Source organism: Opisthocomus hoazin, chromosome 3 (assembly GCF_030867145.1).
Source record: "Opisthocomus hoazin isolate bOpiHoa1 chromosome 3, bOpiHoa1.hap1, whole genome shotgun sequence".
NCBI classification, from domain to species: Eukaryota; Metazoa; Chordata; class Aves; order Opisthocomiformes; family Opisthocomidae; genus Opisthocomus; species Opisthocomus hoazin.
The window spans coordinates 81,058,067-81,078,515 of record NC_134416.1 but is presented as its reverse complement, the minus strand read 5'-3'; the positions used below and the strand labels follow the sequence as shown (position 1 = coordinate 81,078,515).

General features: G+C 38.0%; 1 protein-coding gene across 1 annotated transcript in view; it reads left to right on the top strand.

Moving 5' to 3' along the window:
- Window positions 1–20,449, top strand: part of ABCA13 (ATP binding cassette subfamily A member 13) — a 228,576-nt gene that overhangs the window by 198,804 nt on the left and 9,323 nt on the right. Inside the window, 3 exon segments of the mRNA XM_075415298.1 lie at window positions 3,512–3,646; window positions 7,767–7,870; window positions 10,462–10,554. Of these exon segments, the coding sequence (XP_075271413.1) occupies window positions 3,512–3,646; window positions 7,767–7,870; window positions 10,462–10,554 (332 nt within the window).

The window sequence follows — 20,449 nt, the reverse complement described above, 5'->3', positions numbered from 1 at the left end:
GCTGATAGATGTCAAGTCTGTTATAAACTGGATTGTGGGGGTAGGGGAGGAAAGAGCTTAAATACATTACTAGAGCCATGACTAGATGTAAAACAACTTTACGGTACAAGTGCACTCACAATGTATATATTTGCATAAAGCTCTGTGTCTTTTAATTTAGCCTCAGTGCTACCAACTTGTTAAATAAATTGATGTAGCTCCTCACTCTTCACTGCTGAAAATAACTAAAACCAGAAATAGAACATCGTGATAAATATGACAAGGAGGGAGAGAAGGTGCTTGTGTATATATCTCACATTCACTAAAGGAAAGAAACCATTAGAATTGTAAATCTCTTGCATAAAGTCGTGTGTCTCTTTGAGGATTTGTCACATATTCAATTCTGAATTTTATTTAAAGTAGTTTAAGAGGGGTTTTCATTTTTACTTTATAGTATATTATGATACATACCACAATATACCAGTGATTATACAGGTAAATGAAGTTATAATGCAGACGTACAGGCTCGTCCACAATATATGTAATATATAATGTTTCTAATTTTATTCAAATCACTGTTTGGTTGTTGTTTAGGTCATATTGATGAAGCTGAGAATGTTATTACTGGAAATCTTATGATATACATTAAACAAAAGAGAGAAAGGGTTGGGGTTGTCTCTTGAAAGAAGAATGAGCTCTATATTCTTGTGTTTGCTGAAGCATGCTCTGCAGTGCTCCTTTGAAATGTAAGGGATGAGGAGGATAGCAGGAATAGTATATTTTTTTGGTGCAGCTGGGAAATCTTTAGGAGTAAGAAAGCTGGTTAATCCTTCTGCCTTTATGTCACTGGTGTAATTCAGCTCCAAATCTGTTCTAATTTGCTATGTTTTGCACCAAAGAAGTGTATCTAGTTATCAACCCAGATTGTGGTGTGCACTGCAATGACCTGCAAGGTTTATCTTGGAAGTTCTACACATTTGAAGCAGCAGCAAAGTGGGTACTACGAAATGATTCCCACCCCTCTCTTTTTACCTTAAGTAAACCTTGTCTTGCAAAATTCTAGTAGCAGAGGACTTGCCTGGCTTTCTCTCCTTGTACAAAATGGGAGAAAGCGTAGTCATGAGCATCTGTGCACTGAATGCTTGAGTAGATACCAGATAGTTGGGAGGATTCTCTGTGTAGAACTGTAAATCTTGCAAAGTCGATTCTTTTTAATGTTGCTGCCTACAAAGAGCTTTATGTTCAAGCCCGTCACATGATTCAGTCTCCTTGGGGGCTATAGACTACAAGAAGACTTAGCTTGCTTGAATGTTTCTTTCTTCTCTCTCCAGCACTATTCCCAGAGAGAATTCTAAATTGTTCCCTGTGCAGCATTCATTGTCTCTTTCAAAGAATGGCATTTTTCTGACTTTGTCTAAGAGTTTTGGTAACACTTCAAAGCAGTCTGAGAAACAGTGGTTCTGGTCATAGCTGAAGGGTAGTTTTTACTACGTTCCAACTGTGATATTGAGTACTCGTTCTTATTGTTTAATAACTCTTGAAGACTTCTGTAGCTTACAATATATGTTAATTTTGGTGTAAACAGGAGATCACACACTCTTTCACTTTCTGGTCTTAATTTTTTTATTGGCTTTTCTGTGCAATTCTCTGTGTATTTTTGGTGGATTTGTGGGAGGATAATCCTACTGTCACTAACATGCATGCATTCCCAGTGGTAGTAAACTCAAGTCAATTTAGTAGAGTGGATAAGCTGTCTACCATACACTTTAGAGGTATTCACTGTACAGTCTGTTTCGATGCATAATGAGACCTATGCTTGAGAGCAAAAAAAAAAAAAAAAAAGCCCAAACAAAAAACCTCAGCTACTAGATCTTAGAATATAGCTTAGATGCTTGACCATTTCTAAAGCCACAGAATGTTCAAATTTGCAGCACTTCTGACATGCAGCCACAGTGTCTAAACAGAAGTAAATCACTGTGGATTAACTCTGAAATAGCAGAAAACTTGAAATTTTCAGTATAAAATTACCTGTGGGTGGTTTAATGGTTGTTGATTAAGAGTATTTTTAAAAACTCTATGCATTTAATATAGTCACAGCAATATTTATGAAATGTAGCTTTTGTCTGAGAACATGCATTAATGTCAGGTTATACATTAGGGTACACAAAACACAAACAACTATTAATACCAGTGCCAGGATCCACACTAGAATACTGCAGATTCTTACACTGCAGCGTTGTTCCTACTTACAGAGAACTTTCTCTTGGAGGTGTCTCTTATTTTTGTACGTAGCACTGAAAAAATCTTGCTGAAAGGGTCACGAATATCTTGATCATTTCATAAGTATCTTGCATAAAACTGTCATAAAAAATATTGTGCTTATGGCAGCTTATTTGAAATTGATAGTGACTATTTATTCACAATATTGTTCATCATGTTGGATTCTCTGAATTAATTGGAGACTGTCCATCTGATCTGACCAATCCTTCCAGTCCTTCCTTGGATTTTGCTGAAGGTAGCACCAAGGAGCAAAAAGCATGGACCGTGTTGCTGGGGGTACTCTGGCTGTTGATCTCGCACAACAGAGCACTATGCAACTACTTGTTTTGCAAGAATCTCACAGCTGTGGTACATTCAGTTTGAAGACATACTGGCTTTATTACAAATTGGATCACCCCTTCATGATACACCCACCCAGCACCATGCCACTAAATACCTGCTGCTTTGCAGAGTGCGTTTGGCAGTTGTAAGAAGAAAAGTTGCTGCTGTGTCCCTCATGTTTTCACTTGAGGTCTCCCTGGATGCCTAGCAATGATAGTTGATATAGGCGGAGCAAGGCTCTTGCAACATATAAAATTCTCTAGCACCAGTATGTGAGGGAGCCTTGTACATTGGGAGTGTCTCCAACAGGTAAAGAAGAAAGGCCATAGAGAACAGCATTAACATTGTCTCCAGCTGTGCTTATGTGCCTGCCCACCCCACTCACATCACACGTACTTATTTAAGCAATTATAGCTGAAACATCTAGGGTCAACTTACCCCTCTCTTTTGTTAGAAAGGTATATAACTATGGCTCTAAGCTACCTTTTGTCTTTAAGGAACTCTGAATCTTCAACCTGTGACTTGTTTTTCTGCCATTTCCATCTTTTTGTGGCTGATGTAGAAATTTGTCTCCTGAATTTTCAGTCACTAAGATGTTTGATCAAATAAATACCAGTGAATAAGCTAAAATGAGGAACATTTTAGATCACTAACCCATCAACACAAATTGAAAGCAAATGACTGTTACAAGCAATGACAAAGCCCAATTTTCTACATAAGAAAATCCTTATCCTTTGTGGAGGACTAAGGGGTCCTGGAGCAGCTTTTTGTATGTGTCTAGGATTTGAAAGCAGTAATTTGAAACAAATGAAGGTAAATAAGGAAACAACGTGTACATTTGTTTAATATGCACAGAGTGTTCTTTCAATCTAAGCACAAACACTACCTAATTTGGCTCATCTTCTCTGGCCTTCAAATTTCTATACCACAGGTTGCAGAAGACCTTATTAACCGGTTACATCTCAAAGCCCATGCTGACAAACTGGTGAGAACATACAGTGCTGGCACAAAGCGGAAACTCTCTACTGCTGTGGCTTTAGTTGGTAAACCGCAGGTACTTTTACTGGTGAGTAAAGGTAATATTGTGCCTATGATAAATGGGTTACATTGAATTTTGTTGTCTTGTATGTTGCTCTAAAGAAAATCAGGCAGTTTCCTGGTCAGTCAGGGAGTAATTGATACATGGATGTATAACTGTTCTCTGTGTTCAGCTGTATGAATCCTTATTTTATTCTCCAGTGTTCACAAAAATAGAAAGTGAAGTTATTTTTTCTTTCTTTTTTTTTTTTTTCCTTTTTTTTTTTTTCCCTTGGAGTAGTTAGGTGAGCAAAAAAAAGGGGGGGCCCTAAACACACAGAAATGCATTTGTAGCATGGCCCAGATGGATATGCAATTTTTTTTAAGATTTCCTTATCTAAGAGAAGAAAAAAAATAATTTAATGTAAAATATGTTAATTGCTTATGTATTCTCTGCCTCGCATATAACATAAGAAAAATATATATGAACAATTCTACTAGCTTCCTTAAGAAGGAAGATTCTTATTTTAATCAGTAATTTGGAGCTGGTGTTCTTAATTATTGACCCATCATTTTCAGGATATTCATATTCCTTGCTATGTCATGCTTCGTAAATCTATCTAGTTCTTCTACTTTTGTTGGATTCACAATTGACACAATCCAACTAATACTCCTGAATAATTTTAATTTGAATTATTTATCACGTGTTGTTTTGGTGCTTGCACCCTACTGCTCATTTAGGCCCGAAACTGGCCTTTCCAGTTTAAACAATGCCTTTTGTATTGAAGATCAGGGAATTACAAAGCTTTGGGAGATGCATCGTTATTGCACCACATTCTCTTTCTTATCATTGCCTGTGGTTTCACTAGGGAAGTGACTGGTGTTGCTAGGGAACTGGTTGCAACTCGAGAAGCCTTGTTACCAGAGCAGCCTTGACTGGTGTTGTGTTAGGAGTACAAGTCTGATGTGTGGCTGGGCAGGAGGAAGGCCCTCCTGTTGAGTCACGAGGTTCAGAAAGGACCCCCTTGCTTTATAAACTCTCTCAGAGAGGAGTCTAGGTGCGTCTGGATTCAGTCTTAGTCCCAGGCTTGGTCAACAGTTTATGCTTAAAGGAGCGTGTGTGTGTAGCCACTTCTCAGAGTCAAGATTTGCCTCTCAGAGCCCTGTCAAGGACTTTCGCTGAGTCAGTTTCGCAAAGTTTGAACAGATAGATGATGTATTAAGGCAAGAGATATAACAAATCTGGAATTGTCATTACTAAATTCACTTACCACATTTAGTGCTAAATATCCTAAGGTTAAACTGTAATTAATTAATTAAGCAATAGCAAAAATTTGCTCAGATATCATCCAACACAGCTGGAGGCACAAATCTTACCAAAGATGCACCCCTGCTTGGGAAGGAGCAAGGTACAGGCCCATCAACCTGTCTGGTTAGTTGGAGTTCTCATCCTCAAAATAGAGGCTTCCAAATGCCAGGTTTGTACACTTGGCAAGGTGGGACTAAGTCAACTGCCGTGCCGGTTGGCCCTTAGCAAGTGTTGTCAACTATGGAAAGTCAGCGGGGCTCGATGGTTCAGCATGGGGGCAGGGAATTCGGTACAGATGTATGGGGATCTTTCTGGTTTTGCTGAAGCAACATCGGGCTGTGACACCTAAGCCCTGCTCTGGGTGTCACTCATTCAATTTGAGTGTTAGACTGCAACACATCACATCTGTTTTGCAAGATACGCACAGGTCTTGCAAGATAAGCAACAAGTCAAGCCACAAGCTAAGCACATTGCTCAAGTCAAGCCCCGCTACTCCTTGCTCACTTACAGCGATTTCTATATTTGGCACCAAAAATCTGGACAAGTCCTGTGTCCCACAGACAGTGCTTCCAGTAACAGATCGCAGGCTAACTAGAACCAGATAAATCTGTTGTTCTCGCAGGGTTCATTTTTCAGAAGATCAGACGCATTTTGAGGCTTCTAAATTCCCGTCATTGCCTCACTTCTGAGGTGAATTATTTTACTTACATTTTATGCTCAAACTGACCCTGGTTCAGTTAGTAAAAGGAGGAGATAATCTTAAATCAGTACTTTTTCTTCATCTGAGAAAATGCTCTAACTGTTTTTTAATGTCTTTATGACAGTATGCTACTGCAAGTATCCATTTCAACCTACTTCTTGCTGCAGGGCACAGACTATTCTATATGTAATGACAAGAGGAGAAAAAAAATATCTAAACATGTCAAATGCTTTAAAACTTTTGGCTGACTTTAGAAAACTAGCAGAATGTAAAGGAGTTATTCTGCATTTTTAAAGGTGCTTTTTTTTGTCCGAAAGCAAAGACGTCAATGTAAACCACTGAGTCTGCTTCTAGATTTCATCCAGGACCATAGCTATTAATTTAAGTAATAGTGTGGGTTGCTTTATTTTTGTTCTTTTTTGCTTTTTCTTTGTTAGCTATCCACAGATAATAGGAGACTGAACCGAATTATTTTTCAACTCTGCCATTGGTAGCTAAGCATCAAAATCAGCATCAAACCGGATGTTGTGTTTGCTTTGTTTCTTGAGAACTTTGCTTTCAGGTTTCGGTTGAGACTCTTTGCTGCAAATACACTGGCCAAGGCCATACCACTCTAATAGGTGCCGACACTCCTGATGAAATTCCATAGTATAAAAAACGAGAAGAGTTTCCTTCTCCCACGTTTTTTATCGACAGAGACTGGCTTTTGCAATCAGATATCATGCTTTCTACTTCCACAAGCAGATGAAGTCAGAATTTGATTTAGCAAAGACAGCAGGATTAGATAACAGGGGGAAGTGTATTTTCTGTAGCTGAACTCCATGAAAGCCACCCGAGTGGGAAATGGGTTTGCCGGGTGGTTTGCATTGGGTAGTGCTGACTGGCTTGTTATGTAATTCTGTGGATTCTCTCTACTGTGGGTGTCAATTTTGCTTGAATGGACCCTGGGAGTAAGTGCTGGAGGGTGTCAAATCCAAACATACTATCCACATCTGGCTATGGGATGGACAGTGCAGGCAGCCAGGAGTTACAGGATGACTTCTCCACTTGTTTGTGCTCACGGCAGATGTGCATGTAGGGGAGCAACAGGAACAAATCCTCCAAGAAGGTGAGGGAAAACCATCTGCAAGTCTCTCCTATTTAAGAAAGTATATATAGAATAATTATTAAATATATATATGTATATTTATCAGTGATACTACATTTATTACATTATTATATAATATATAAACATATTATTTTAATGTATTTAAATTTCTGTCCTGGTTTTGGCTGGGACGGAGTTAATTTCCCTCCCCGTAGCTGTTGTGTTTTGGATTTAGTACAAGAAGAAACACTGATTCATAACACTGATGTTGTCACATGTTGCTATGACATCAAGGACTTTTTCCAGTTTCTCCTAGTCAGCTAATGAGCAGGTGTGCAGAAGCTGGGAAGGAGCCTAGCCAGACAGCTAGCCCAAGCTGGCCAATAGAAATATTCTATACCATAGACATTATCCTCAGTTTATTTATGGGGGTTGGCTTAGGGGGCAGGACTCTCTCTTTCCCTTTGCCATGAGTTCAGATTATCTCTGGTCTGGGAGTTCGCACTTTCCTGGGAGTTTGGTCTTTTGGGGAATTTTGTGAAATTTGCGAAGTCCACAAATTCTGGGTTCCATGATCACCACTCAGTGACTGGCTGTGAACTGGTCTTCAGGTGGTGAGAAAAATTGTATTGTATATAGTTTGTTTTGCATATTTGTTATTATAATTATTACTATAATTATTATTGTCAATATTAGTATTTCCTTTGTTGTCTTATTAAACTGTCTTTATCTCAACTCATGAGTTTCCCCTTTTGCCCGTTTCTCCTCCCCATCCCATTAGGGAGAAAGAGGATGGGTGAATGAGAGGGTGTCTAGTGCTTAATTGTCAGCTTCCAGGTTAAACCATGACAATTTCTTGAATAAAATGTGACATCTATAAATCTAGAAATGAAATTATATACGTTAAAGCAAAAAAATGATCAGGATGTCTTTTACAGAACCTCCTGAAAATCTAGCTTTTTTAGAGAAAAATATGTGAATTTATTGTGAGTTTTGTTAATTCTTAATGCTGGGCCGGAGCTGTGGTATGTGTTTCCCATGCTGCTGTATCATCATTTTCATTTTTCCTGTAGGATGAGCCCAGCTCTGGGATGGATCCCTGCTCTAAACGCTACCTTTGGAAAACCATCCTGAAGGAAGTTCAGGATGGCTGTGCAGCTGTGCTGACATCCCACAGGTAGGACCGTTATGCCAGCAGCCAACATATTCCTGTTCTCTGTCCTCACCTGCTGTCAGCTGAAAGCAGAAGAGCATATTCTGAAGGTGTGCTCACCCTGATGTGAAATACGGAATATGTCCTGGTAAATTATGGTAATTCTTTCCTCCTCTTGAAAAATGAACTTCTGTAAATCCTAAATACTTTCTATATTTAATTTTCAAGGATTAGAGTGTGGCTTATGGGGGCTGCAGGCACAGAAAAAATGATGCAATTAATTTTTTCATTTCTATGCACTTTCTATTCAATATTGCAGTTTCTCTTCTTGCTTGGAAGGTAGGGACTGAAAAATCATCTTCTGATCTTATTAAAGATTCTGTTTTGCATCAGTGTGTGAAAATAGTAGGCCATGGCATCCAAACAACAAATGCCTCAGCTATTCTCTGTACACACTACTGGAAATGGTAGGAGTAACCCCATCATCTTAGAAGAGTCTGTCTCTGTTAAATATCTTGTCAATTCTCTGATATGGTCATCAGTATATCGGTTTAATGGAGGAAACATCAATACTGTTTTGTAACATCTATAGTAAAATGGAATAAATTATATGTTCCTTTAGGAAATAGAGTATAGTGTGTATATTTATATATAAAATGGCATGAAGTGAAGGAGAGGTGGTGAAAACATGCCCAGAGAGGACAGAACTCATTAATCAAAACAGCAATATAATATTTTGGCCAAATGAGATATGAAGCATAGACAAATCAATAAAAGAATGCAGCAAAACTTCCCTCAATATTTTCTACATATTGTTAAACTTTTTTCAGATGTTCTCAAAATGTGTTTGTTGTCCCTGTGCATGTTTGTGCGACATTATTGATACAAAAGTGCTCTCAAAAGTTTCTAGTATTCTATTTATGGAAGCTGAATCTTGAAAATCATTTACTTGCATTTGATCGCCAAGTACTTACCAACTCACTCATTTAGGGAACAGAAGTTATGCACTGTGAATTAAGTTGAGTGATATTTAAGAAACAGTGTGCTTTGGCTTTTCAGTTCAGATTAAGAAACTTTAGTTGTCAAACACCAGCTAAACAGAAGAGAGTTGTGGTTTCGTTACTAATATGCTGTAAACATAACAAAACAAACCCATCAAATTGTTACTAATTACTCGTTTAGCTTTACAAAAGAATGACTTGAAGCAGATATAAGTACAGTGATAGTGTATGTATTTCACTTCTAATTAATAAGACTTCGTTGTGCTAGAGCAGAGAAAGGAGAAGTTATTTTATATTGTTTATGCTGTTTGCTGAAAGACACTGGAGATTTATTTGGGAATCTTTCAAAGGCTACTTGTATAAGTAAAGGAATTTTTCTTATGAAGTGAATCTTCCTGCATATCAGCAAACAAGTGCGAAAGGTATAGAGATGGTTTCCTGTATAAAAAAAATTTTTGAGGTCTACTTACTTAATTTTCAGAGAAAAAACTTGACTTCCGTTTTGAGGGAGGGAGGAGTGAGATTGTGTTAACTGTCCATACAAGTCTAAATTCATGTTATTTTGCCACAGCAGGGGAGTGTTATGCCAAGGGGAGCATTAGGAGTTACTACACCCCAAACAGACTCAGCTAACTTCCTAATTTGTGGGAAGATGTGTTAGCAAGCCCTCTCCCCATCTCTTACAAATGCAGTGGTTTGTCAGTTCTCACCATATCCCTCCCTGTTCTGTTCTAAGGAAATTGTTCCTAGGACAGTGCTTAATTGCCATGCTTGTTCAGTAAAAGCACTGTAATTTTGACTGGCACGTGGCTGAGGCACATAAGACAACTCTTGTTTAGCTATCTCAGAAGAGTTGGGGAGTGCCCGCAGTGAATTGCAGGAACATCAAACAACTTTGACTCCTCTTTGAGATGTTGGATCTGTCCTCAATGATGTCCTAAGTCAAAAGCAATTCTTTGGAAGAACTGCTCACACAATTATGTATAATATGTAGAATGGCAGTCCATCTACCCTAAGCTTTACAAGTCAAATTTATTTATCATCTGAAGCAGTCACATCTAACAGGATTCTGCTTTTCTATTCAGCTGCATTTGCATGTTCTAAATTCCTTTTGGATTGTAGTGTTTTGCGTCTTCTTCTGTCTTGCAATCAGACTAAGGGTAACTTCGTTTTAAGGGTATTTACTACGCATGAGGCAAGCTAAGCAAACATTTCATTCTTCTCCCTCTATCCTTTATCTTAGAATGGCCACAAACAGATATTACAGAGAAAAACAGAGTTCATGGCGCTCACACTCAGTGGCGTTTCTGAGACTGCCTACTAGATGTTTGCCTGTGGTAATAAAACTTTTGTATTATGGCCAGAGTTGTCCAATTAGTTCTGGAGTAAAAACATTAATTCCAATTTAGGGTGCTTTTCTAGCTGTCGTGTGGTAATAACTTTTGGTATGTGCTGACTAGGGTTGCAATTTGGACAGTTGCCTTTGAAGTCAAAAGTGTTGTGTACCCATTTTCAAAGCTGTCCAGAATCCTTCTGCTTCAATTAAATTTAGGTTTCTCTGATCTCACGATTATACTTTTAACCTTTTTTTTTTTTTTTCTCTTTATTTTGTAGTATGGAAGAGTGTGAAGCCCTCTGCACACGACTTGCTATTATGGTCAATGGAAGTTTCAAGTGTCTTGGTTCTCCTCAGCACATTAAAAACAGGTATTATATGTCAACAACAAACCTTCTGCAGCTACATATTCAATCTAAGAGCTGGCTAGACACTTTAATAGTGCCAAGGCATAAATACTTACCACTGCTAAGCACATCTTTCTTTTTCTGCCATCACTGAAGTTAAAAAAGAGGCAATTAGGATATCTTAGCAAGCTAAATTGACATATGGCATTGCTAAAATGCTTTGTAGTCTGCACTGGTAATTGAAAGAGACAGATCAGTATCTAAAATGAAGCACTTCTGCACTCAGCCTCAGAAATATGTTGTAAGAATTCAACATGTTGAGATGAAATACACTTTGGTTCCTTGTGAGGATTTCTTGTAACAGGAAGAAGCATTTTTAATAGGTCAGCAGCCAGTAAGAAAGTGTATTTTAAATTATCCCTGCTTTCTACCGAATTCACTGGCAATTGCAGATATTTATGCTTTTTTCTGCATCCTTTTTCTGGTGTGCATGAGCCTCTCTTCTGCTCCAGTTCTGCTCATGAGCTAATTTAATATCTGTTAATGAGGATGTTTATTTAGAGGATGGGCTCAAACCACCATAAAGGAAAGAGGATCAGAAGCTGAGGGGAAAAATGCTGCAAATTCTAGCTAGAACATCTATGTTCAGTAATAAGTAGAGTTTTTATGACACCCAGAGAGTCAGCTGTGTGAAATGATACAGCTCATTTACAAGCAATGAAGTTACACTGCTTTGTAGGAGCTCAGCGTTTAGCACTCTTAAGTGCAGATACATTTGGCAATGTAAACAAGCTTTACAGAAGTGTTTTGGAGTTGTTGTCTGCCATGGTTATAGGGTAAGAAACTATCTGTGTCTTAGATGAATTCTTGTCCCTTGAGGGCACTTTTGGCTTTCTGTCCTTCCTTTTGGGTAGAATCACAGGCCGTTGTTTCACAGTTACATTTGCATGACGGGCCCGACTCACGTTTACTTCCATAAGCTCTCTCCTTTCAACATTTTTTTATCAGGGTAGACTTTCAGCTAGAGACCTTACTGACTGGATGGTGAAAAACATTGAGGTCTGCATCTATATGTCTGATTGTTCTGTGTAATCACAGCCTTCTTTTCATGTCTGTGTACCTTTCAGAGAGGAGTTGCCTCAATTTCTGGAGGCATGAGAAGTCAATCGCTCTTCAGCAGTCTCTGCTTCTTTTGTATTTAGCTCTTTGTCTGCCATCCTGTCTCTTATTCCCAAATTTCATAGCACGGAGTGGCCTGTTGTCCTACTAGCTGGAGTACTTTAACGAGAGTGCAGGCACGCTTCATTCCTTTTGTAGTAAGGGAGACGATGTCTGTAGAGGACAATGCAGACTTTGGGCAGTCAAAACTGCCTTTGTCCACTAATGAAACTGTGTCCCCATGTAAGGAAAAATGGTATTACCTAGGCAATTCAGCTGAGTGCATAAAGTTAGCTGGGACAAATGTGAATCTCCTTGTTATGTTTCAAATCCTCTGGAGTGAGTATGTGTCTCTGTCTTCTCAGCTTGACCTTGAGAACGCCAAATCAGGCATTCCACAAAGGCTAGCTTCACCTTCATCTTCTCAGTGACTTTGCCATTGTTTTGCCACTCCTGATGTTTCCTTTAGCAGCATCAATCCATCATCATCTTCGGAAGCAAGATATCATAAGCATACTCATAAGTATGCACTATATTCCTATAAATAGGACAGTTCTTTCTCAATTTGCTGCACTGTCTCTGTAGATGTACCTCTTTTAGATCACAGTAAGCAAATCAATGTAGAAGAATAAACTATATGACACGCTGGAAGTATCTTCACATTAATTCTGAGGATATCAAGACATTCACAGATCAGCCATTGAAGAATCAAGGCCGTGTGAATGCCTTTTTTAATTTCTCCAAAGCAAGGTCATGATAAGAATGTTTGACAGTTGTATTCATAGCAATTATTTGTTTAAACTCGGTGTAACTTTAAAAAAAGCACACCTTCTCTGTGTGAAGAATATTTCATACTGTCAGCAGATTTGCGTTCCTTGTATTGCTATGACAATGCTTTAATGTATTTCAGTAGCATTCATGTGGGAGAATATGTGCACTGGATACCAATATTGCTGAGGCTTTCCATAGAAACTGTCTAGCTGAAGCTGCACTAAGATTTTTCATTTAAGGCAGGACTAAAATCCCTTTAACTCCTAGCTCATTGATTGATTTAGTCTCAAAATTTTCCACACTTACTGTTCAGGAACCTATTGAATTTTTCTAAAACTTTAGAACTTTTTATTAGGAAAAAATAGTCACTAGCTTTATTGAAGGATTTAATTAAAATCATGCAGTTGTCTGAATTTGTTCTGACCGCTTAATTCGTTTTCTTGGCTTCTGGGAGCAAAGCCACTGTAGAGAGCACAGTCTCTTAAAACCTCATATACACACAGCTGTTTGAGCTTGCTTTTTTTTTTTTCTTGTATGCTGAATTTAAATTAAAGACATTTCCATGGTTTCTCTGGAAAACATTTGATAAGGGCTGGGAAGAAGGCAAAGACTGTCTCTCTGCTCCTATTATTTTGTTGCTTACTCTAGCTTCCAACTTCCCTCCAGACAGAACTCCTGACTGTGGTTTTCTTTACTTGCCAATACAGTGGTCCATCATAAACCCCAGGCTATCACACACCTAATAAATAAAGTCGTTGTTAGGAGATTAAGAAACCCAGGACTGTCACTGAAATCAGGAGTAAAACTTCTTAACACCAATGTAGCATTAAAAAGCAGGCATTCTTTATTACGGCACCGGATGCATGGGGGATCGCTCATCCTAACATTCATCCCATATGTTGCCTCACCCCAAGCTTAGATAAACCTGTTACATGCATGTGCATTAAGTTTCCTGGAATGTTCATACATATTTATTCGATTTTCTGGAACTAATTATCATATTTGCATGGTCTGTATGCATGCGGCCTGGGTCTCTGTGGGGCTTCCATGGGGTCCTTGATGGTCTCTGGTGGTCCCTGGTGGCTGTAGAAGTGGTATTTCTTAGTGTCTTTCCTCCCATATACGGTCATGAGTTGACTCACTGAGACGTTTGTGGATTTCTCCTGACCTTGTTGTCTGCTGGTTTATCTGCACTTCTTTAGCATGTGCTTGTTACATTCTTGTCTGAGGCCTCTGACAGTCAGTCCTTCATTTTCTGCTTAATCTTTGTGGAATTCCCTGTCCTTCTTATGCATCATGTACTCCCCCCTGTACATCATGTACCCCCCCTGTACATCACATCATGTACCCTATTTTACAACAGGACCTCTGTGTAATTCAGGTTCCGAACCTATTTGAAGACAATTTCCAGATATGCTACTGTGTACCTTATGGAGGACACCTGCATCTACACAACATGGGAAAGGAGAAGAGAAACAGATTTCTTCAACTTCTTACTCCAAAGAAAACCATTGAAATAATTAAGCTTTAAATTATTTTAAATTTTTCATTTTCTCATTTTCCATTCCACCTGTGAACATCCTGAATAACGTCCGGGACCTGAAAGAGTATTGAGTTACTTCTTCCTTCCCATTTTCCTTCCCTCCCTATGATTTAACAGCCCTTTTATTCTCACTGTCATACACAGCAAAACTTTATTCCTTCTAAACTGATGGACTGTGAGGATTTCTAAATCTACTCTTAGGAAACACCCACTGACAGAAGAATACTTTACTTAACAGCCACCTCCACTGGTATAGTCACTAGTCAGTTCCATTTTTCAGAGTTATCCTACAACTACCATTGCCTAGTGTGTTTGTTCCTGATACCATCTCACGGTACAAAAACCCATTGCCTTATGTTTTGTTTAACAAAACTGTTTCATGAAGCAATGTAAGTGAAGGAAAGCATAAGAAAAACTGATTTTGCTGATTTAATCTAAATTACTCATACCATAAATATTGGATTTTGATGGTGCTTTTGTGTGCTCTGTGTGTGAATGAAATATGCTAGTAATACACATATTTATATTACCAGGCAAGAATGATACTAAAAAAAATTAATGGGGACCATAACTGCAGATTATTGTGTTTATTCTGTTAGATTTTACAGGTGTTTTTTTTTAATTTGATCTTATTTATAAGTAGCTCTTGATATCATTTAGTCTATCTTCAATTTGTTTCTACAAATCTAACTGAACAAATATTTTAACATCAAGTTCAAGTGACCTGACCTATCCTTGAAGACTGGAAGAATGAAAGAAATCTAAACATTGTATGAACACTTAAAAGAAAGAAAACTTTCATACAGGTTTTAGTTATGATAGAATGAGTCCGGTATTGTAAGAAATAGCAGTAGGAGCACACTTTGATATTACTTGCAATTACTTTAACACGTATCAAGACGTTTTTTTCCTCTTTTAAAAGTAGCTACATCCACCAAAATGACAATATTTTCTTCTCTTTATGGCAATTCTGCCTGGCTTGATGGAAATCCTTGGAATTGTTTTATTTGCTTTTCCTTTAGTACCATTCCAGTCTGTAAAATCTAGATAATGATCACCTTTCTGATGGATGCGTGATGAAGGCTTAATGGGTCTTCTTTGGGGCCCTGTTAAATCTGCTGTTTTGCTGTGGTGGGAAGATTCAAGGATTCAGCTTTCTCTCTCACTACACTTTCAGCCCTTGGCAGACGTGAAAGATCATAGTCTTGGACTGAATACAGCTTTGTCAGATGGCAGTACAAAATTTTGCTATGAAGGTTATGGGTGAGCTCCAGGAAGACGCTAATGTGAAACATAAAAGCTTCATAGGGATGTAAAAAGTGACGCTGATTCCAATGTGTGAGACTTGACTCTTTTTTCTAGCTCTTGTGCAAGCCTGTTACAAAATGCTCATTCGAAAATATCTTCTCGCTAGAAATGTAGATGTTTGGGTTTCTGCTCCCAGCTATTGAGACCTATATTTAGCTATGTTTAAACAGACTTAAAATACCCTCTAATGTTTCTCAGTAGAATAATAAATGTTGGACTTCTTTAGAAAGGCCTTTTGTTGCACGTGGCAAATTTCTGAATAATGCCAGGAAAGGTGTTATCTGGAAAGAATGAACTGAAGGGCAATTTCCAAAAAAATTTAGCATCTTAGTTCTAGATGTAGTTTGTATGAGATAGATGTGTTAGCAGTTCTGCCCGTGAAAACCTAATTTCAGACGACTCCTGCCAACTGAGTCAATTACTCTAAATTGTGAATGGATTACACTTAAATGCTCTCTCCAGTATTCTCCATTATACTTAAAGTTTTTTTAAATAATTCACAGAAGCACTTCATGTTAGATACAGCTGGCCAATCCTCTGGGAACAACATTTTGAATACTATCCTTCATTCTAGGGCCATCTGGACAGAATTCTCATAGCTGGAAAACCCATACCAATTTTTCAAGTGCTGGACACACATCAAGTCTTTCCTCAAATTTTATCAGCAAGCTATCTGATGAAATTACCCAACAATTAATCCATTTGTTACAGCAGAGTTAGAATGGCAAATGTGTTGGCAAGCTATTTACAGTTTACCTTTTTTAAAAAAGGTTGACTGAGAATATTTTATTGCTTTTTTCAAACTCACACGTGTAGATTTCTTAAATGTAAAAGAGAGGATTAAGTTTAAAGATCTCATCTATATTTCATACTTCAGTGGAAACAGTGTTGTCATACTAACAGATAAACTATCAGTAAGTTTCTTACATGCCATAAAATACAGAAGTGAATATAATTGTTATTCCTCTTGACTAGAAAAAAATTCTTTGTGCATGAAAAATGTATTAAGGCTGTGGATGTGGATTCATGTAATATAGCTATTAATTTATCTTCCCAGAGGAAAGCTTGAAGAAAAGAGTTCTTACAACTTTAAAAACACACAGACTGAAAGTCCAGAAATGAGCAATATCTTTGCACTGTCATAAAACTTTGTGCAACATTAATTAAGCCCTATTGTGCATGTACATTAAAATTCGTTTTGTCATCTTATACTACATTTTCCACAGGACACTGCAGTATAGCTGTGTACCTATTTACTCAATGAGCAGCAGCTAATTAAGATTTCATATTCTTCTATTTTCCTAGTATGTGATTGGTGTACTGGTTTTACTAGACATTTTTTAAACCTGTCTCTCAGTAGAGTATTATCAGCATCCATTGGAGCAGTGCTTCATAAATATCAGTATCTATGTTTTCCACAATACTTCTGGGAAATGGGATTTGAAGTAATTATTCACATTTTAAGGAGGAGTAACTGAAGCATGTTGCTAAAGTTAAAAGGGTTTGGGTAGTCAATCTGAGCAGTTGATGGCTAAATATTTTCCATTTTTTTAACATTACATTCAAAGTACAATGCCTGTTAACTTCAGCTGTAGCTGTGGTTGTTCCTGAAAGTACTACAAGTTCATTCTGCAAACTGGAGCCCTAGGTCTCAAGCTGGGCCCTGTACAAAATAGAAAAGCAGCAGAGAAAAGCGTAGTCTGAGTGAATTACCTCAGGTCACACAGGTGTGCTGGAGTGGGAGGGTAGGATTCGGTTCCCCGGGACCATACCAGAACTGTGAAGTGCTTTCCTTTTCTTAGCAATCTGCTATCTTGCAACATATTCTAGATGTTGCAGTAAATAAAGCCACTTGTCTGAGCAGGTACTGTCAGTATATCTTGTAAGGCATTAATGATAGGGATTTCATGAAGGGAGGCTGTGTGATGATGTAACTAAAGCTTATTCTATAAGGGAAGTATACCAGTAGTTTCAATTTTAATTTCACAGGTGATCTCCATTCTAGCACTTTTTAACTTGAGAGTTTAACCTTGAAGTGTTGATAAGGTCCTTTTAACAGACATTTTAATTCATAATATCTTGTTGTTTGTTTTTTTTTTAAACTCACTTAAAAACAGCATGCCAGAAAAAAGTGATGGTAACACAATGATAATATTACTTCTTCCTGCTTTTTTCACTATTGAGGGACAGAAGTACTTTGAGGAAACAGTTTTGGTTCTTTGTAGACTGTGCCATCAGCCTTGCACAGAATTACAGTGCTGCTGTTCCTGTTCCTCTAGGAATGTAATAGATAAATAATACAAGAGTAGCACATCTCTGATACTTGCATGTACAGACATAAAAGCTCATATACAGACAGATTTTGTGTGTGCACATGTATAAACAATAAACAAGATTTTTTTGAGGGTTTTACCACATATTTTGAAATCATGCCTGAGCACTTAAATGCCTGCAATCAGCAAGCAAGGCAAAGTTGTACCCTTCATTGCTCATAACCTGAGGCTGTCACTGTTACGGTGATGATATTATAGAATACGGAAATTAATTTTAGACAGCTTGATATGAGAACCTGGACTCTGTGTGAACAAATAGTGCATGTACAGTATATTTGAACAAGTGTTACTCATTGTTTCAGTAATTCTTTTCAAGTTCCTGTTGTCAGCCCAGAAAAATCATAATCAATTAAAAAAATATGAAAAAAATCTATGAATAATCTGTGGAAGACAGATTTTATAATTTATTTGTTATGTCTGTTTGTTTGCATCTAATCAAGTTTATCTGTTTAACAACACTGAGGTTGCTCTGAATAATTGCGGAAGGAATTCACATTTTGCAAGTGATAGTATATTCACATTTGATTTTAGTATTTTTTTAAAAAACAAAGCAACTATTTCAAATTTAATGACCTTTTTTCCTTCCTAGATCTTGTCTTCACCTGCCACTTAATAGAAGAAATAGTTACATTTAGTGTATGAATTCAAATTTTCTTAGACTGTGACATATTTGTTTTAATAATTTTATTTCAATTTTTGTTTCTTTTGTTCAGTTTTTCAAAGTATTTTGTTTTGAACATTGTTCAAGTTTTGTTCTCTTTGTGAATTGTACTTGTGTCTAGGCCTGTAGGGGAAATGGCCTGAATCTGTATCCTGTGCTTTAGCAATCATGCTGGAATAGCTAAGTTAGCTTGTCTAGATGAGGCCTGTTCACTTAGGGAAAGTAGAACCATATCTGCCTGCAAAGGAATTTAAAGCAAAGCAGAGGGGCAAACAGCATGGTAATAAATTATTCCCCCTCTTTGATTTATGGCATATACCCTAAAATATGCAGTTCCTTGCAAACATTAAATGCCAATGTTCTTTTCATTATTTTTTATTTTGTTATCCAATAATGTCACTTTGAAGTATTCTTTTGATCAATCAGGCTAGCACATACATAAAGTATGCACATTATATTTTCCACCAGTAAACTTTTTGGGAGCTGTAATGTTTTGATACATATATAGCACAGCATTCTCCAGGAAATGTAATCTTTGATTAGTGGAAAAAAAGCATATGGATGATTAGATGCTTCTTTTATTTATCATGGTTTAGGAAACAGGGCCATATTCTTGGTTTCCTGAGGTCACCTTCAGCAGTTTTGATCGGGGGAGAGAAGAGATGGTAATGGGGCTTTGGGAAGAGTGTGATTATATGAACTGGTCATTCTTGACCCTGCTGTAAGTTAAGACAGTGGTTTCTAGTTTGATTTTGTTCAACTGCAGACAAGCAAGCCCCTAAGGTTTTAAATGAAAATACAGATTTTTTTTTTTAAAGCAAATAGAAGTCTGCTGATAATGGACTTTCTTTTTCACCCTTCACAGAAAACAGGTTTTCATGGTTTGTACTTCAAAAAACACTCGGCTAGCACCTGTAGGGACCCCTTGTGACCAGCCAGGTGTGGGTTCAGCTATGTTGCCACAAGGCATTGTGTCTCAGCAACCTCACTGCTTGTTCCCATGCAAATCTCTGAAGCAGGACCTCTGAGAAATGGGCAGAAGGGAACATTAAGAAGTTAGTATTACTTGATCTGCTCCAAGTGGCAATTACTCTGCTTGGTGTTCATGAGAATTTTCATCCTTTGGGCAGCTAAATCCACTTCTATTCCCATTGCAAGGCCAGAAAAAGCACCAGGAAAACAGCCAGAGAATCACAGAAACACAGAATGTTAGGGGTTGGAAGGGACCTCTGTGGGTCATCTAGTCCACTCCCCCGCCGAAGCAGGGTCAGCTAGAGCAGGCAGCAGGGTCACCTAGAGCAGGCAGGAGAGGACTACTTCATCGTTATGGATCTGGCTACACTTTATTCCAGTGTGTTACTGCAGCTTGCGTAGACACATATCTGAAGTTATTTTGCGTTATATATCTTTGTACTGTTGGCAGTATGGCTGTGGAACTGTATTGTGGGCTGCAAAACCCTTCTGAGAACTGGGGAACCGGTTGGGTGATTAGCCTAGGCTGATCTCCTCTTTGTGATATTTATACTAAGGCCAGGTCAAAGACTCATCTAGCACAGTATCCTCTCTCTGACAGCGGCTAGGAAGGAAAAGTACAGGAACAAGAGAAGCACATGAAGTTACTTTTCCACATTGCTCAACCATGCCTCAGCAATTTGTTGCTTAGAGGCATCCTAAGCCAGAGGTGCTCTTAGTGGATGTTGTTTTTTTTTCCCCTCCATGAATTTACCCAGACTCTTATTCAACTGATGTGAAGTGCTGGCATCCAACACATCCTGTGTCAACGAATTGTACAGTTTGCCTCTGTGCTGTAGGGAAAATTACTTCTTTTTACTGATTTTGCATTGCCTTCACTATAATTTAATTTGATACCCCCTATTCTTGCGTGAGAAGAAATGAGAGTGAAGAATCATTCCTTAGTTATTTTCCTTAGGCCAGTCATGATCCTGGCCTCTGTAAAAACACAGTTCTACTACCTAGTCATCTTTCTTCTATGCCAAAAAGTTTTAGCCTATTTAGTAATTCCTGATAGGGAATTTGTTCCATTCCTTGTTGTCATTTTATGTTTTCTTTGTTTGCGTGTTATTTGAGCTGCTCAGCTAGTTTGAGAACCTGTGCAATTAATGATGTGGAGTACTTGCATGCGTT